The following is a 13,426-nucleotide window of genomic DNA, read 5'->3' as shown; positions in this document are numbered from 1 at the left end:
TGAGAGGAGGCAATCTTTCCTAGCTTGTTCACTCTGATGAAGGAGGAAATGCAAGAGACATCAAGCCAACAAGATGCAAAGCTGATTAATTGTCCTTAAGCTTTCAGTTGCTGCAGTCAGACAGAGCTGGCCAAGCTCCAGCTGAAACACAGCAGTCATTCTCCAACTTGCATCATAACTCCCCAATTGTGGTGTCTCTCCTTTTGAAACTTGGCGGGCTCCTACAGCCTCTCTGAAGCAGCAAAGGTTGCTAAGCTGAGACACGAGTCTGTATGGAGGGCAGCTACTTTGCTTCTGCTGACAAAGCTTGGCTTTGCCTGCTCATGCCTTGCGCTGGTGCCAGTCTCGTGCTACATGTGGTCAGAGCACTGGAGTGTTCTGAGAAGGATATTCCACCTCCTTGCTTTTTGAATAAGAAAACTACTTTATCCAACTCAGCTGATAGCCAAGGATATTCAGATTGCACTTTCAAAGCCCTACCTAAGCTTTTCAATAGGAATGATATTTCTGTGACTCATTCATTATTGTAATCACTCGGATAAGCTTGACAGCTACATTTCCTCAAACATATCCAAGCCAATATCTTTCCATCAGGTACCATCCTATAAAACGTCTTTAGAACCTTTCCCTCTTTGATTTTAAGGCAAGATCTAAGCATTAAACATTGATTGGCTTACACATCTATAACCCAAACTTCTCTGGGAGCTCATTTCAGACCGGAGGCCAAGAAACAGACAAGTTCCACAGCATGTTTACAGAGGCAGCACCTGACTGTCCAGACACCGCTCCAGCAGCTAATATTTGGCAAAACGTAATTTTTGCGTGCTGAACTTGAGACTCAAGGATCACAGTATTCTATCATCTTCAGGAGACAGACCCATGCAATACAGTTCCCAAATGACACCACAAACATTACAGAGGGAATCAGTACCAAGCCCAGCAGAGGACCCATCTTCAGATGCTTTTAAGCCCTGCCTCCTCTTCCCCACCACCACCACCTCTGCCCTTGTGACATGAGGTGTGGGGTTTGACATGGAGCTGGATAATCACGGATGGGCCAAATGGTGAATACACAGAGGTTTCCCTAAGTACATGGGAGAGAGCTGACTGTGCAAAGGAACCTCACAAGATGGCAAGAGGGAGCTGAACAGCAGAGTGGAGCAGCAGACACCTTGGCTTACCTCATCTCCTGGGACCCATGGACATCCAGCTGCAGAGAGCTGCGCAGAGACCCTGCAGCACTGCCAACACGGGGACTGACTGCCTTGGGTATAGGGGGGATCAAAGGCAGTCCCAATGACCCCTTCTTCATATCCCCACCTCTGGGATACAGCAAGGATGCCTGGAAAGAGTGGTACACAGTGCTCAAATATAGCATCCAGCCTTGCCCTCATTCATGACTCAACACAGTTACACATGCCCTGACAGGAAAAGTCAATATCATATATAGCAGATTGTCCTAGGAAGGGGAAGGGTGGCATAGGAAAGGGAATTGGTGAGGGAGAGACCATCTCCCAAATTTGCCACCTCTCTCTTCCTGCTCATTTGTCTGCAATTGCAGCTACACTCCCAGCAGGAATCCACATGGTTGGCATCAGCATGTTCTGCAGTGCCACTGCCTCCACTGGCCTTTTGGATGGTATGGGAACGGGTTCAGATCACTGTTCTCTCCCTGTCTCTTAGGCACCTCACAGCCAGTGCTGATCACCAACCAAATCCCCACAAAGCCATTCTGCAGGATGTCAGAACCTGCTTTTCTCAAGCCCCTCATTTCTTCTGCTGCTGCCCTTCCCTCTTACAGTTGCCCAGCAGCCTTTCAGCCCAGAAGCTGCTGAGCTCTCGCGATGCTCCGTGCTCTCCAGCTCCCACACCTCCATCATCTCAGGCTCACTGGCATTTAGGAAGTTCAGCAGAGCTCCCTGCCCTGCTGCTCTCTGCAAGGTCTCTGCTTGCCCAAGTTGCTCCAGGGCCCCCATGCCATGACCAGGAAGGAGGGTGGAGGTAGGAGGGGCAGGTGCACACCATTCTTTAAGTGTCCCTTCCTTTCTGGCACAACTAAAGCCCCAAATCAAGTCCTCTTCAAACTACAGTTAAAGGACCACATCCTGTCAGGGATACACTGGGCCCTTCCTCAGCAAGGCTGGAATCAAGTACATCAGCCTTTGATTGGACATTCTGTTTGCCAGAGCTGTTGCTCATTTGCCTCCTCCTGCACCCCATGGCAAACCCAGAACAACTGCAGGTGCTGGCCCTGCTGCAAAGGCAATCGTGTGCCTGGGCTTGGGGCTGCTCTCCCCATGGCCACCTCCCATCCCTTCTCTCTGGACAAAGCCATGCCACAGCACACAGCTGCCCAGAAGCTGAAGAAATCTAGAAATAGCATCAGAGACAACTGTGTAGGAGGCCATGGCTGTACAGCTCAAACGCTGTGTCAACCTGGAACTGACTTTGCAGGACTGCCTGTTCCAGCAAACTCCTTTTTCCATCCCCACCAGACAGAGCTGATGGAAACCACCACCAAGACATAGACATGGTTCACAGATACCCGTGGGTTACTGAATGCAGGAGGATTGCTTAGCTGGAGCAGACAACTTTAGCAGCGCTGCCTTCTTGTTGGTGTTTTCTCAGCTACAAGACAGAGGAGCAACCATGACAGAGCCCAGAAACCTTTCAAAGCCCTCTCCTGCTATAGATACACAGTGAGGACTTGAAATCTGCACTACCCACCCATTGCAATGACAGCCTGAAGTGCAGAGTCCAGCTGAGATCCTACTTTGCTCACCTTCTTCCTTAGGCTCACACCACAGTTAATGGTCTCCGATCTCTGCTTACAGGACATAAACTGAAAATCTGCCACACAGGACTTATCTTGGTTGCCTTACCTTATGTGCTTTTCCCTCTGAATCCTGGTCCCGGTTGTTTCTAATATTGTCCTCCTTGTAGCCAGTGCCATTTTTCCCATTGTCCCGCTCTCCTCTGGACATCATATTTGACTTGGTTGAAGGAGAGCCCTTCTGGATGGGAGGCAATGGCTTGGAGGGAAGGAGCATAGAAGGATTTGCCAGGGAAAACCTCTTGGCAAGAGGGTAGCCAGTCAAGCCTGCAAAGTGGAGACACAAAATGTAACAAGAGGCTGCAAAGGAAAACAAAAGCATCTGAAGCTCCAGGTTTCATGGGACACATTTCCTGGAAACTTTCCTGGAAAATAGCTTCAAAAGGAAACCTGCTCCTGCCATCAGCCCCTTGAGGCAGGCCAGGGGCACACCCTGAGCCACTTCCACAGAGCTCCCAGGGGAACTCCCTGGCCTCTGGGCTGCCCTGGGACAGCAGGGAGCCCAGAGCCCTGTGCTTCCCAGCAATGGCTCAGCTGCACATGCAGCCTCCTGCTCCTCTCCCTGCCCCACAGCTCAGCAGCCCTACAGCTCCACGGGGCACTGGCAGCAGCACAGCTCATGGCAGGGGGCACCTGCAGGGCACAACTGCTCCCTGGCAATGTGCACAGGCTCTCCAGGCTGGCACAAGACCCTTCCTCCCACCAGAGAGTGGCCCAGCTCCCACCTTACCTCTGTGGGAGGCTGAGACACTCTCACAAGGGAAGAAGTGACGTTGGTCAATGCCCACCTCTATCCCAGCATCAACATGTCTAATGGGTGTGGCACTTAAGGGATATTTGATATTTTTAAAAACAATTGTTTGGTTTTAGTTTTCCTTAGACTAGCCTGTGTTTAATTCCTCCAAACTCTATTGAGTTAGCAAGTCTGAAGTGAAAGGTGCAAGGATCCAATAATAACAGGGGAAGAAGGATCCCTTCTAGAGATTGGCTTTGTCAAAACCCAGGAAAGACCCTCACGGCGACGAATGCTATTTCTGCAAGCTACAGAGACCTCTCAGCATGCAGGCAGGCCTTGCTGGGGTTTTTATATTATCCTGTCATCCTCAGTGTTGGACCCAATCACCAAGCAGAGGAAGAATAGGAAATTTATCAGTAGTGAGACCCAACGTTGATGGCAAAGAAAGAAGCAGAATTTGCATCACATGACCACGTTGTATTTGTCATGGCCACAGTCCCTGTCCTGGCTGACAGTATGAGTGATTTGGCTACTGTCAAAAAGCAGGAAGCAGAGTAAACTAAAGGTAGAATGTTATGATGCCAGGGCTGTCCTTGCAAGATCACCTGTAGCTCACAGCCACCAACTCTGACACAGAGCCAGAACTGACCACCATGGACCAATTTTCCCTGAAATCTGGTGGAATTTGTCTCCATTTGACTCGGGCCTTTCAGCTCCTTTCTATCCTCACCTTTTCCTTCCGTGGTCTTTCCTTTTGCAGTAAAATCCATCTTTGAACCCGTGCTTCTGTCTCGCAGAAGTACCTGGGGTTGAATTTGGGAACTGTCTCGGAGCAGACGGCGATAGGAGCTCGGTCCCCAGCCCTAGAACAAGGTGGGGTGACTCCAATCGCCAGCCGTCGGCACAGACAGGCAGAGCCAGACGTGTCTCCTGCCACTGTGTCCGTGTCAACCACAACCTTCACAGCCCCTTGCGGGGCTGCCCCTTTGTGACGCGCTGGCCCGTGGTTCTCTCGTTTCCATGGCCACAGAGCCCCCACCCCAGCTCCATCCCTTTCCCTTCCCTTCCCAAGGGCAGCCAGCCCTGGGCCCGGCCAGGCCAGGTCGGAGGGTTTGGCACTGTCTAGGAAGTAGCCGCTTTCCTAAGCTGCTTTTCAAGGCCTTTATTTCTGTAATTCCCACTCCGTTCTGCCTTGCAGCTTGTTGGTTGCGGATTTTGATTACTTCTCTTCACAACAAATAAAGTGGTGCCTTCCCCTCAGCAGCCCTGGGGATGTTCCTATGTGAAGCCATCTGTCTCACACGGTTTTAGACAATTTAAAACAGAACACTATGGATAAGCCGTCTCCTCTGAAGTGTTCCAACAATCCCGTTTCCAGCAAGAGGAAGTGAACAGTAAGAGATAAAGGTGGAAAAAAGGCCTGCCTCACCGCCCACACGGCCTGGGGGAGAGACAGCTGGGCCCCGATCTGGCAAGGGCCCCAACCTCGGCTGCTGGCAAAAGGAAAAGGAAAACCACCAGCCCACCACTAACATTACGTACAGCAAACGCCAAAAAACAACCTTACAACCAAAAAACTCATCTCCGCTTTCTGGCCGGGCCCTACAATCCCAGCCCGGCCCCGGCGCGGCCTTAGAAGGCTCCTTATGGTAAAGAGCTCCGGCCGCCCCACCTAAAAACAATCACAGAACCCTCTCCTGCCCCGGCAAAATATTAACTTTTTCACTGCCCAAAATATGACTTTACAAATACTTTATTCTCTGTCCTGTGGAAAAAAAAACAGAGAACCAAAATGATAATATGTACAAAAACAGCACAAAAAACACCAAAATCAAAGTATGAGAAGAGTCAAGTCTCAGCTGAGGGAAGGAAGACATAGACTGAAATTCTTCCCTTTTTTTTATGCTATAGAAAAGCATCCGTTGTTTCCCTATAACACATAAAAAAATATGGGGTGGATTAAAGATTCTAACTCTAGATGTAAGAAGAAGCGTTGGTGTTAAAATAAACCAATGTTAAAATTGCTGTAAGTGCCCTAGGTTTAAATAGTGAAAAAACCCCTGCTTCTCCCTAGGGAAGAAGAAGAAAAACACCCTCTATTTTTAAAAGTGGAGTAAGCTTTTGTTTCAACTATTATAATCCTTTAAGTGTGCCTCATAAGTTGATATGGTCCTCAGTATTAGTTATGAATTAAAATGTTAGTTGAGAAAAAAAATATTACATAATAACCAGATCTCTATCCTCCCTGACGGCTAAACACTAGAACAGCAAGACCACCTAAAAATGGTTTCTTATGAAAAAAATCTCTATAGGCTGAAGAATCTCCTCTCTGAAAGAAACAAGTAAATGACTATTTGAGAAATGGTAAACTAACTGAGTTGTTCTTTGTATGTTGTCAATGTAAAAAAACAAATGTGTGGAAAGAAGAAGAGTAGTCTGAAGTTTTATTCTAATTTTTCTTCTTCTTTTTTCCCCTATAGTTTCTGGTAATAAAGTTTGTCTTTGTACCATTTAAAGCTAAGCCTGTTTTATCTTCCTCCTAATCCTATCTCACAACTAAAAACGTTCAAATTAACAATCCAAAACCACTACACTAAAGCAGTGTCTCCACCCAAACTCAAACTGAACCCAAAACACCCCACTGTGGAGACCCTAAAAGGCATTCCCTAGTTAGGAAGACACGAGAGGCTTCTCTCATAGCAAGCCCTGTTCTGTCATGCCAATGTAGCCCTGTTCTGTTCCCTGGGCCAGCCCCCTGCCCTCTCCCTGTCTCTCAGTTTTTCGGTCACTCCCACCCTGTTTCCCTGTTGGCTCCCATGCCCTAACCCCACCTTTGTGCCACCCCCATGTCTCCTGGTAAGTGCTCCCTGATGCTCCCCCTGCCCAGGACACCCATCTGCTTCAACCTGGACCCTCACCCCGACGTTCCCCTTTGTCTTTGCCTCTGACCCTGGACTATCCACGCAGCGGCTGAAATAAACATCTCCGTGGATCCCATACAAAGGCCCTTGCTGCTTCTTTACCTGCAACCATCTTAACAGCTATCCAGGCTACAACACCTGGGGAGACAAAGGAGACAAGAAGGATGTCCCAGCTCCCAACATTTCCTTTATCCCTACAGTAGCTGTACTCCAATTACTGCATACGAGAGTTTTACTTGATCCCTTTAATGCCAAGGGACCATGAAGGACTTGAACCTTGTTCAAGTCCAGCCTTGCCTGCCTATTTTGGAGTGGAGGGCAAAGATGCAGACAACTTTGGGCGGGGGTAGAGCTGAAATTGCATTTTGCTGCTTCTGATTTCCTCCCTGCTTTTGCAGCAGAGGGACATCTTTGTCCCTGCAAACCACTCCCCTTTCCAAGTGAAATGTGGGCCTGGCTACCAGCTCCAGGTTCTTGAAGAGACTGCTGCGGTTGGCAACAGGAATTGTTGCTGAACTTTTTGTGTTACTTAAACCCCCCCACCAATTCCACCAAGTGGATGAGGAAAGAGGCAAAGAGATTTCGGTGGAAGAAGGGAGGCCAAAAGCTTGAAAAAAGGATGAAAGAAATGCTCCAATGATGATGATGATGTTAATAACAAGAAAAAGATTTACTTTTCACAGCAAATGAACACCTGCTGCCGTCCAGCCCTCCCAGACTGGCAGGTCGAGCGGTGCCGTTTCCATGGCATGAGCTGCTGGTAGCCTGGGGACAGAAACCAGAAAGCCACGGTCAGTGGCAGCAGGCTCCTGTCCCCCCTGTCCCACCATAGCCTGTGCTCAGGCCAGGCTGCTGGCTGTGCTCAGAGCCCAAACCTCCCAGCCCATTCCCTCCTTGTTAGAGGAGAGCAGCGTGGCAGGACACGCTCCACCTCTTCTGCTCAAGCATGGCACAACAACCTCCTCAGCAGCTGCAAGAGCGACATTCTCGTGTGCCTGCTGCCATTTGCCCTAAGCCCTTCTGCCACCCGAGCTGTGGAACCGGGTACCCACCTCTGGAGACCTGCTGCCAGGAGAGGAGCCGATCCCACACAAGGTCCTCATCCTTTTGCAGGGGACATCCACACCGTGGACCCTCCCCGGGTAGCACCGGCACGGGATGCACTCCAGGGACGGTGCCGGTGCTTCTCCATCTGGTCTGGACACAAGCTGCAATCTTTCTGGAAAAAACACAAGAACAATTGCATGAAAGTCATTTCAAAACAAGACCTGGAAACAAGAAAAAGCACCAAAGGTTGTCACCGTTTCACGGGACTGGGGAAGGTCTGACTGCTCTTTATGATACTAAAATCTCTCCAGTGGTGGGGAAAAACCCTACCTTTCCCACCTGTATGCCCACCCCTTCCTCAAGGGCCTGCAAAGCAGAGCAGCTGGGCCATGGCTAAAGAACCCGTCCCCCTCTGCTGCTCCCTATCCCCATGGATGCATGCTTTTGTCAGGCCGGATGCCCCCACCCCAGCCTGTGCCATGCTGGCAGGAAGAAGCTGTCAGCGAGGCCAGGAGCCGGCTCCCCTTCCACAACATCCATCCCCTGCCCCACCAAAAAGCAGCTGAGCAGTTGGCAGAAAGATTAATATTGTCCACTGCCACCCCACGGGGAACCTCCGGCACGTGGCCAGGCTGAGCCCTGCCATGCCTGGAGGCACGAGCATCCCCCCACCCCTGCACCGCCTGGGGACTCATCTTGATTTCGTCGGGGTGCAGAGCGTGTCCTCTAGGAAGGGGCTGCAACCAAAGCCCATCAGCTTTGCCCTGCCAGTGGCCAGCTCGAGAAAGGCGTTCTCCAGCTCTGCGTTGATCTCCAGAAGAACACGCCAGATGTGCCTTGGCTCGTGGGGACATCACGAGGCCATTGAGCTGCAGGGGGATGTTTCCCCTTTTCCACTCTGTGGCAACTTCACTGCACTGTGCCACAATTTCTCCAATAGGATGGGGAGCCCTGAGCCGCTCCCTCCACAAATCGCCGGGGACCTGAGGAAGCACCTCCTTGGCTGTGCTCTCTGCTCCATGCCAGGGCCACTGGGAAATGCTCTGGGGAATTCTTTGAGAGCCACAAGACACGAGCAGCTGCTGCTTGCGGGCATCCTGGATCCTACTGTGCAGAGGGATGGATCTCTGCTGTCTCCTGGGCCAGGTGGGGCTTCTGCACCCAAGAATGTTCTAAAAGGTCATCCAAGGATGGCCTGTCTGCAGGGTCCATGGATAAGCACCACCTGATCAGGTGCTGGCACTCTGCAGAGAGAAACCAGAAACTGCTGGTCAGCTCCTGTCCATGCTCTCCCAGATTTCACAGTGCCCACAGCACACTAAGAGTGCTCAGAGCTGTTCGCACAGCTTCCCATCCATCCTCTCTTCTGGAAGAGAGCAGCAGAAGCACACGTGCCGCCTCGTCCAGCTCAGCCCAGGAGATGAACCTCCTCCCCAGCTGCAACAGCAGGACACTTATGTGCCACCTGCCCTCTCCCAAAGCCGTTCTTGCTCCCGTGCCTTGAAGGCCCATCCCCACCTTGAGACACCCGGGGCGGGAAGAAGAGCTGTCCCCGGACGATGTCCTCTCTGCTTTTGAAAGGAAGGTGCCTGCACACCAGCTGATAGAGCAGGATGCCCAGGGACCAGATGGTGGCTGGCTGGCCATGGTAGCGGCCAAAGAGGATCCACTCCGGTGGGTAGTACTCCCGCGTTCCTATGGCACACGGGCACAGCTCATCAGGCCAATGCTGATTGCTCCCTCCCAGCCACCTCCTGCCAAAATGCAACTTGGCTGCAGCCGGCTGAAGCAGCATTCCCCCTCCCTCCCTCCCTGTGTGTTCCACCTGTGGAAGCACAGGGGAGAAGCTCCACTGCCCGGCTGGGCCCCGGCTTTGGGCTCACCGGCCATCTGGGTGTAGAACGTGTCCTGCAGGATGGTGCCGCAGCCGAAGTCAATGAGCTTCGCCTCGCCGGTGGCCAGGTCAACGAGCACGTTCTCGGCCTTGATGTCGCGGTGCAGGACGCCGCGGCTGGTGCAGTGCCGCACGGCCCCCAGCACCTGCCGGAACAGCGCCCGCGCCACGGGCTCTGGCAGGAACCCCCCCGCGTGCAGCAGGTGCCAGAGGTCCTGACAGCGCTCCGGACGCTCCATGACCAGCGCGAAGCCGTCGGGCAGCTCGAACCAGTCCAGGAGCCGCACGATGCCGCGGAAGCCGGGCCACGACGCCATCCAGAGCAGCACCAGCTCCAGGGGCACAAGGGCGCCGTCGTGCTGCGGGGGAGCCGCCATGCCGTCAGCGGCGCCGATGCTGCGCTCGCCTTCGCCACCCCCTGCCCGGCGCCACCGCAGCTCCCATTGCCCATGGCCCGGGACGCTGCGCGGCCCCCGCTCGCTCCACGCTCGCTCCCATCGCAGCGTCCCGGCTCCCACCCGGCCGGGCCTGGCCTTACCCCGCCCGCCACGCCCCGCCGCCTGCTCCCGCTGGCCCCGCTCACTCACCAGCCGCGCCCACTCCAAGACGCGGTCCCGGGACACTCGCTTGATGGCCACCTGCAAGCCAAGGCGAGCGGAGGGCTCAGCTCTCCGCCCGCCGCTCGCCGCCCCCCTCCCCGCTCCGAGCCGGCCCCGTCTCTTACCGGGACGCCGTCGGCGAGCCGGGTCCCGGCGTAAACGCTGCCGAAGCCGCCGCTCCCCAGCAGCGGGCCCTCCCGGTACAGCTGCTCCAGGGGAGGCTTCTCCGCCCGTGCGGACGGCACCGCGCTCTCGGCATTCTGCCCGGGGCACCCGCCCGCCCCGGCCGCCGCTGCTTCCCGAGCCGCCCCGGGCTCCGGCGCCTCGGGGCCGGCGGCCGAACTGCCGGGCGGCGAGGCTCGCTCGGGGGAATGCGCCGGCGGCGGGGCGGGAGCCGGGCGGCTGCGGGCCAGCTGTGGGCGGAACCGCGGGAGGGGCCTCGGTCGGGGCCGGGCCAGCGCCAGGGCCCGCGCCAGGCGGAGCCAAGAGACGCTGCTGCTCCACCACCGCCACCAGCGCAGCGAGGAGCTCGTCCACAGGCTCTTCAAAAGGTGCCACAGGCGGTACGGACTGAGCCCCGCGGAGGCGGCACCGCGGCGTGCCCGACAGGGGCGGGCAGGGGGCCGGCTCGCCCACGGCCGCCTTGCGGGGCGCGGCATGAGCCGGGCTGGGAGAGGCGCAACAAGGACGGGACCGAACGGGATCACAGGGAGTCTGAGAGGGAGAAGGGCACGGAGGGCGAGCGGGAACTCGAGCGGAAAACCGATCGAGACAGGCGCTGCTGCTGCTGCTGTTGCTGCTGCTGCTGCTGCTGCGGAGCCGCCGGAGCGCGCGGCCGTTCTGCCGTTGCCTCCGCGAACCCAACGGAGGAGCCGCCGCGCGCCCCGTGGAACACAGGAAACAAAGTAAGAATAAATGAAGCTAATTCCTATTAGAGAAATAGCCAAATAAAGCAGTGGAGGAGTAAAGAAGACTGTTGGCTGGTGGCTTTCTTGTTTGAGTGAGATGAAGCATTTTGTGGGGAAGAATTGCCTCTTCTGACAATTTTGCCAGTGTGGGCTGGAGCGGAGCTTTTAAATTTCAAGTAGCAAAGAGAAATCGTGTCAGTATTGTCATCCCTTTTCATTCTCTGCTGAGACACTTGCAGGCTGCCCAAAGACATCGTCTGCAATATGGAACTTGGACCCAAATGGATTGTTAAGTGTGTCTGGATGTCACCAAATCTATGGGAATGACAAAAACTCTCCAGCAATATTTTTAGTGTTAGAGAATCTAGGAACAATGATATTCTGACCACGATGTTGTTCTGGCCGGGATGTGAAACAGAAATAATTTAATCCACACGTAGCCCTGGTGTGCACAGAAATTTTGTTTGTTTATTTCCTGTCAGTGTTAGTGGCAGAAGCATCCATTGCTCAGTTTGGGAAGGCTGACCCCTGACATGGACTCTCCTCAACTGTGTCTCTGCCTCTGACACTAGAGAACACTGAGTGCCTGGAGAGCTCGTGTTGCCTGTGGAATGCTCCAGCTGACAGCCACCAGAAGCTGTGAACGTTCTTTTGGTATCTGATGCAGAAAAGGAGTTCTCCATAATACCATGCTACTTAAACCCACATTGGGATGCGGCTGTGTAGTGGCTCACCATGGAGCAGATTGCCTGCTTTGTCACTGCCAGCCCTGCTGATCCTGCAAGGGACCCTAGTGTATCCCATGCCTGTTTTGCCTGCAAGCAAAGCTTGCCTTGCCTTAGTAGTGTGGAGTAAATAGAGAAGTAATAAAATGGACAATTAAACAAGTTACTTTGGAGGAGATCCTCCTGCTTTCACACATCAGCCCTGCACCTCATGCTCCGTATCCTAGTTTGAATGGACAGGTGCGTGCTAGGGAAAAAGCAGGACCTTCCCTTGAAATGGAGAAAGTAAAATCCTTCCCACTGAGTCAGTATAATTTTGAAATCAAGAGGTTCTCAGGGAAAGATAGGGGGACAGGAAGAACAGTTCTCTACTAAATATATAACAAGGCCAATCTAAACAACAATAACTATGAAATTAACAGGAACCCAGTCACAGTTCCTTTGGTTGTGTGCTCTTTCCCCCCCTGGTGCAGTTACCATCGCCATTGGCAGTGAGCTCTGGCAGGTTCCCAGTGGACAGGGCAGGTGTGTGGATCCCTGCACAGCTGCAGGAGAGCTGGGGGTGATGGCAGCTGTGTCTCAGATGGGAAGGGTGGAGGAGAGACTCTGCTCACGAATCCTTGGAGCAGTGTCCGTCCCGGTGCTCCAACAGGATGCTTGGAGATAGCAAACTGAAGCAGGACAGCATCCTGGCAGGGGTGTGAGGTCCAACACCAGAAGAGGCAGCTCCTGGCACTGGGATGGCGCGGTGAGGTTTTCCAGCTGCCTTCCTCCTTCCAGAGCCAAAAAGGGGTGAGTACCAGTAACTGCCCCCCCACCCTCCTTTACCTGCTTCGAATCTCGTGGCCTTGGCCTCCTTCCCCCCACTGGCCCCACCCTCCCAGAGAAACTCACAAAATCAGGGAGGCTCTCCCTTCCCCATCTCAAGCTCTCAAGGACCTGGCCATCCTTAGCATGTCAATGGGAAAAAATATAAAACTATAAAATATAAAAAAACAAAACATACCACCAAAAATATACACAATAAAAAATATAACAACAAAATTATTAAGATAGAATCAAAATATATTTATTGAAACGTACAGATAACTATCAGAACATATGTACATCTGGAACTATACAGGCTAATGCATAAATCCTTGTCTTCAAACGCTCTTTGGATAGGCAGCAGCTTCTTCCTGGGCTTGGAGGAAAGAGCTCTTCTGGACAGCAGGAAAGGACTTTGTGGGTAAATGCACAAATGAATGTCCAGAGAAAACTTGGTGGAAACACAGGAGCCAGGCAGGTCTGCAAAATGGAGACACAAAATGTAACAGAGGCTGCAATGCAAACCTAAAGCATCTGAAGCTCCATATTTCATAGAACACATTTCTTGGAAATTCATAAATAGCTGCACAGGGAAACATTCTCCTACCATCACCCTCTGGAGGCAGGCCAGGGGCACACCCTGAGCCACTTCCACAGAGCTCCCAGGGGAACTCCCTGGCCTCTGGGCTGCCCTGGGACAGCAGGGAGCCCAGAGCCCTGTGCTTCCCAGCAATGGCTCAGCTGCACATGCAGCCTCCTGCTCCTCTCCCTGCCCCACAGCTCAGCAGCCCTACAGCTCCACGGGGCACTGGCAGCAGCACAGCTCATGGCAGGGGGCACCTGCAGGGCACAACTGCTCCCTGGCAATGTGCACAGGCTCTCCAGGCTGGCACAAGACCCTTCCTCCCACCAGAGAGCGGCCCAGCTCCCACCTTACCTCGGTGGGAGGCTGAGCC

At 53.4% G+C, this 13,426-nt stretch overlaps 1 protein-coding gene across 1 annotated transcript in view; it reads right to left on the bottom strand.

Moving 5' to 3' along the window:
- Window positions 1-2,719: 2,719 nt before the first annotated feature.
- The window catches only part of LOC134041995 (serine/threonine-protein kinase pim-1-like), a 28,771-nt gene continuing 18,064 nt past the window's right edge, over window positions 2,720-13,426 (bottom strand). The window contains exons 2-8 of the mRNA XM_062489068.1: window positions 10,156-10,251; window positions 10,019-10,069; window positions 9,421-9,790; window positions 9,056-9,232; window positions 8,702-8,781; window positions 2,883-3,032; window positions 2,720-2,824 (exon numbers count right to left, since the gene is read on the bottom strand). Of these exons, the coding sequence (XP_062345052.1) occupies window positions 2,720-2,824; window positions 2,883-3,032; window positions 8,702-8,781; window positions 9,056-9,232; window positions 9,421-9,790; window positions 10,019-10,069; window positions 10,156-10,251 (1,029 nt within the window). The remainder of the gene's footprint in view (window positions 2,825-2,882; window positions 3,033-8,701; window positions 8,782-9,055; window positions 9,233-9,420; window positions 9,791-10,018; window positions 10,070-10,155; window positions 10,252-13,426) is intronic.

This window comes from Cinclus cinclus, chromosome 3 (genome assembly GCF_963662255.1).
Source record: "Cinclus cinclus chromosome 3, bCinCin1.1, whole genome shotgun sequence".
NCBI classification, from domain to species: Eukaryota; Metazoa; Chordata; class Aves; order Passeriformes; family Cinclidae; genus Cinclus; species Cinclus cinclus.
This window is presented reverse-complemented; position numbering and strand designations above follow the sequence as displayed.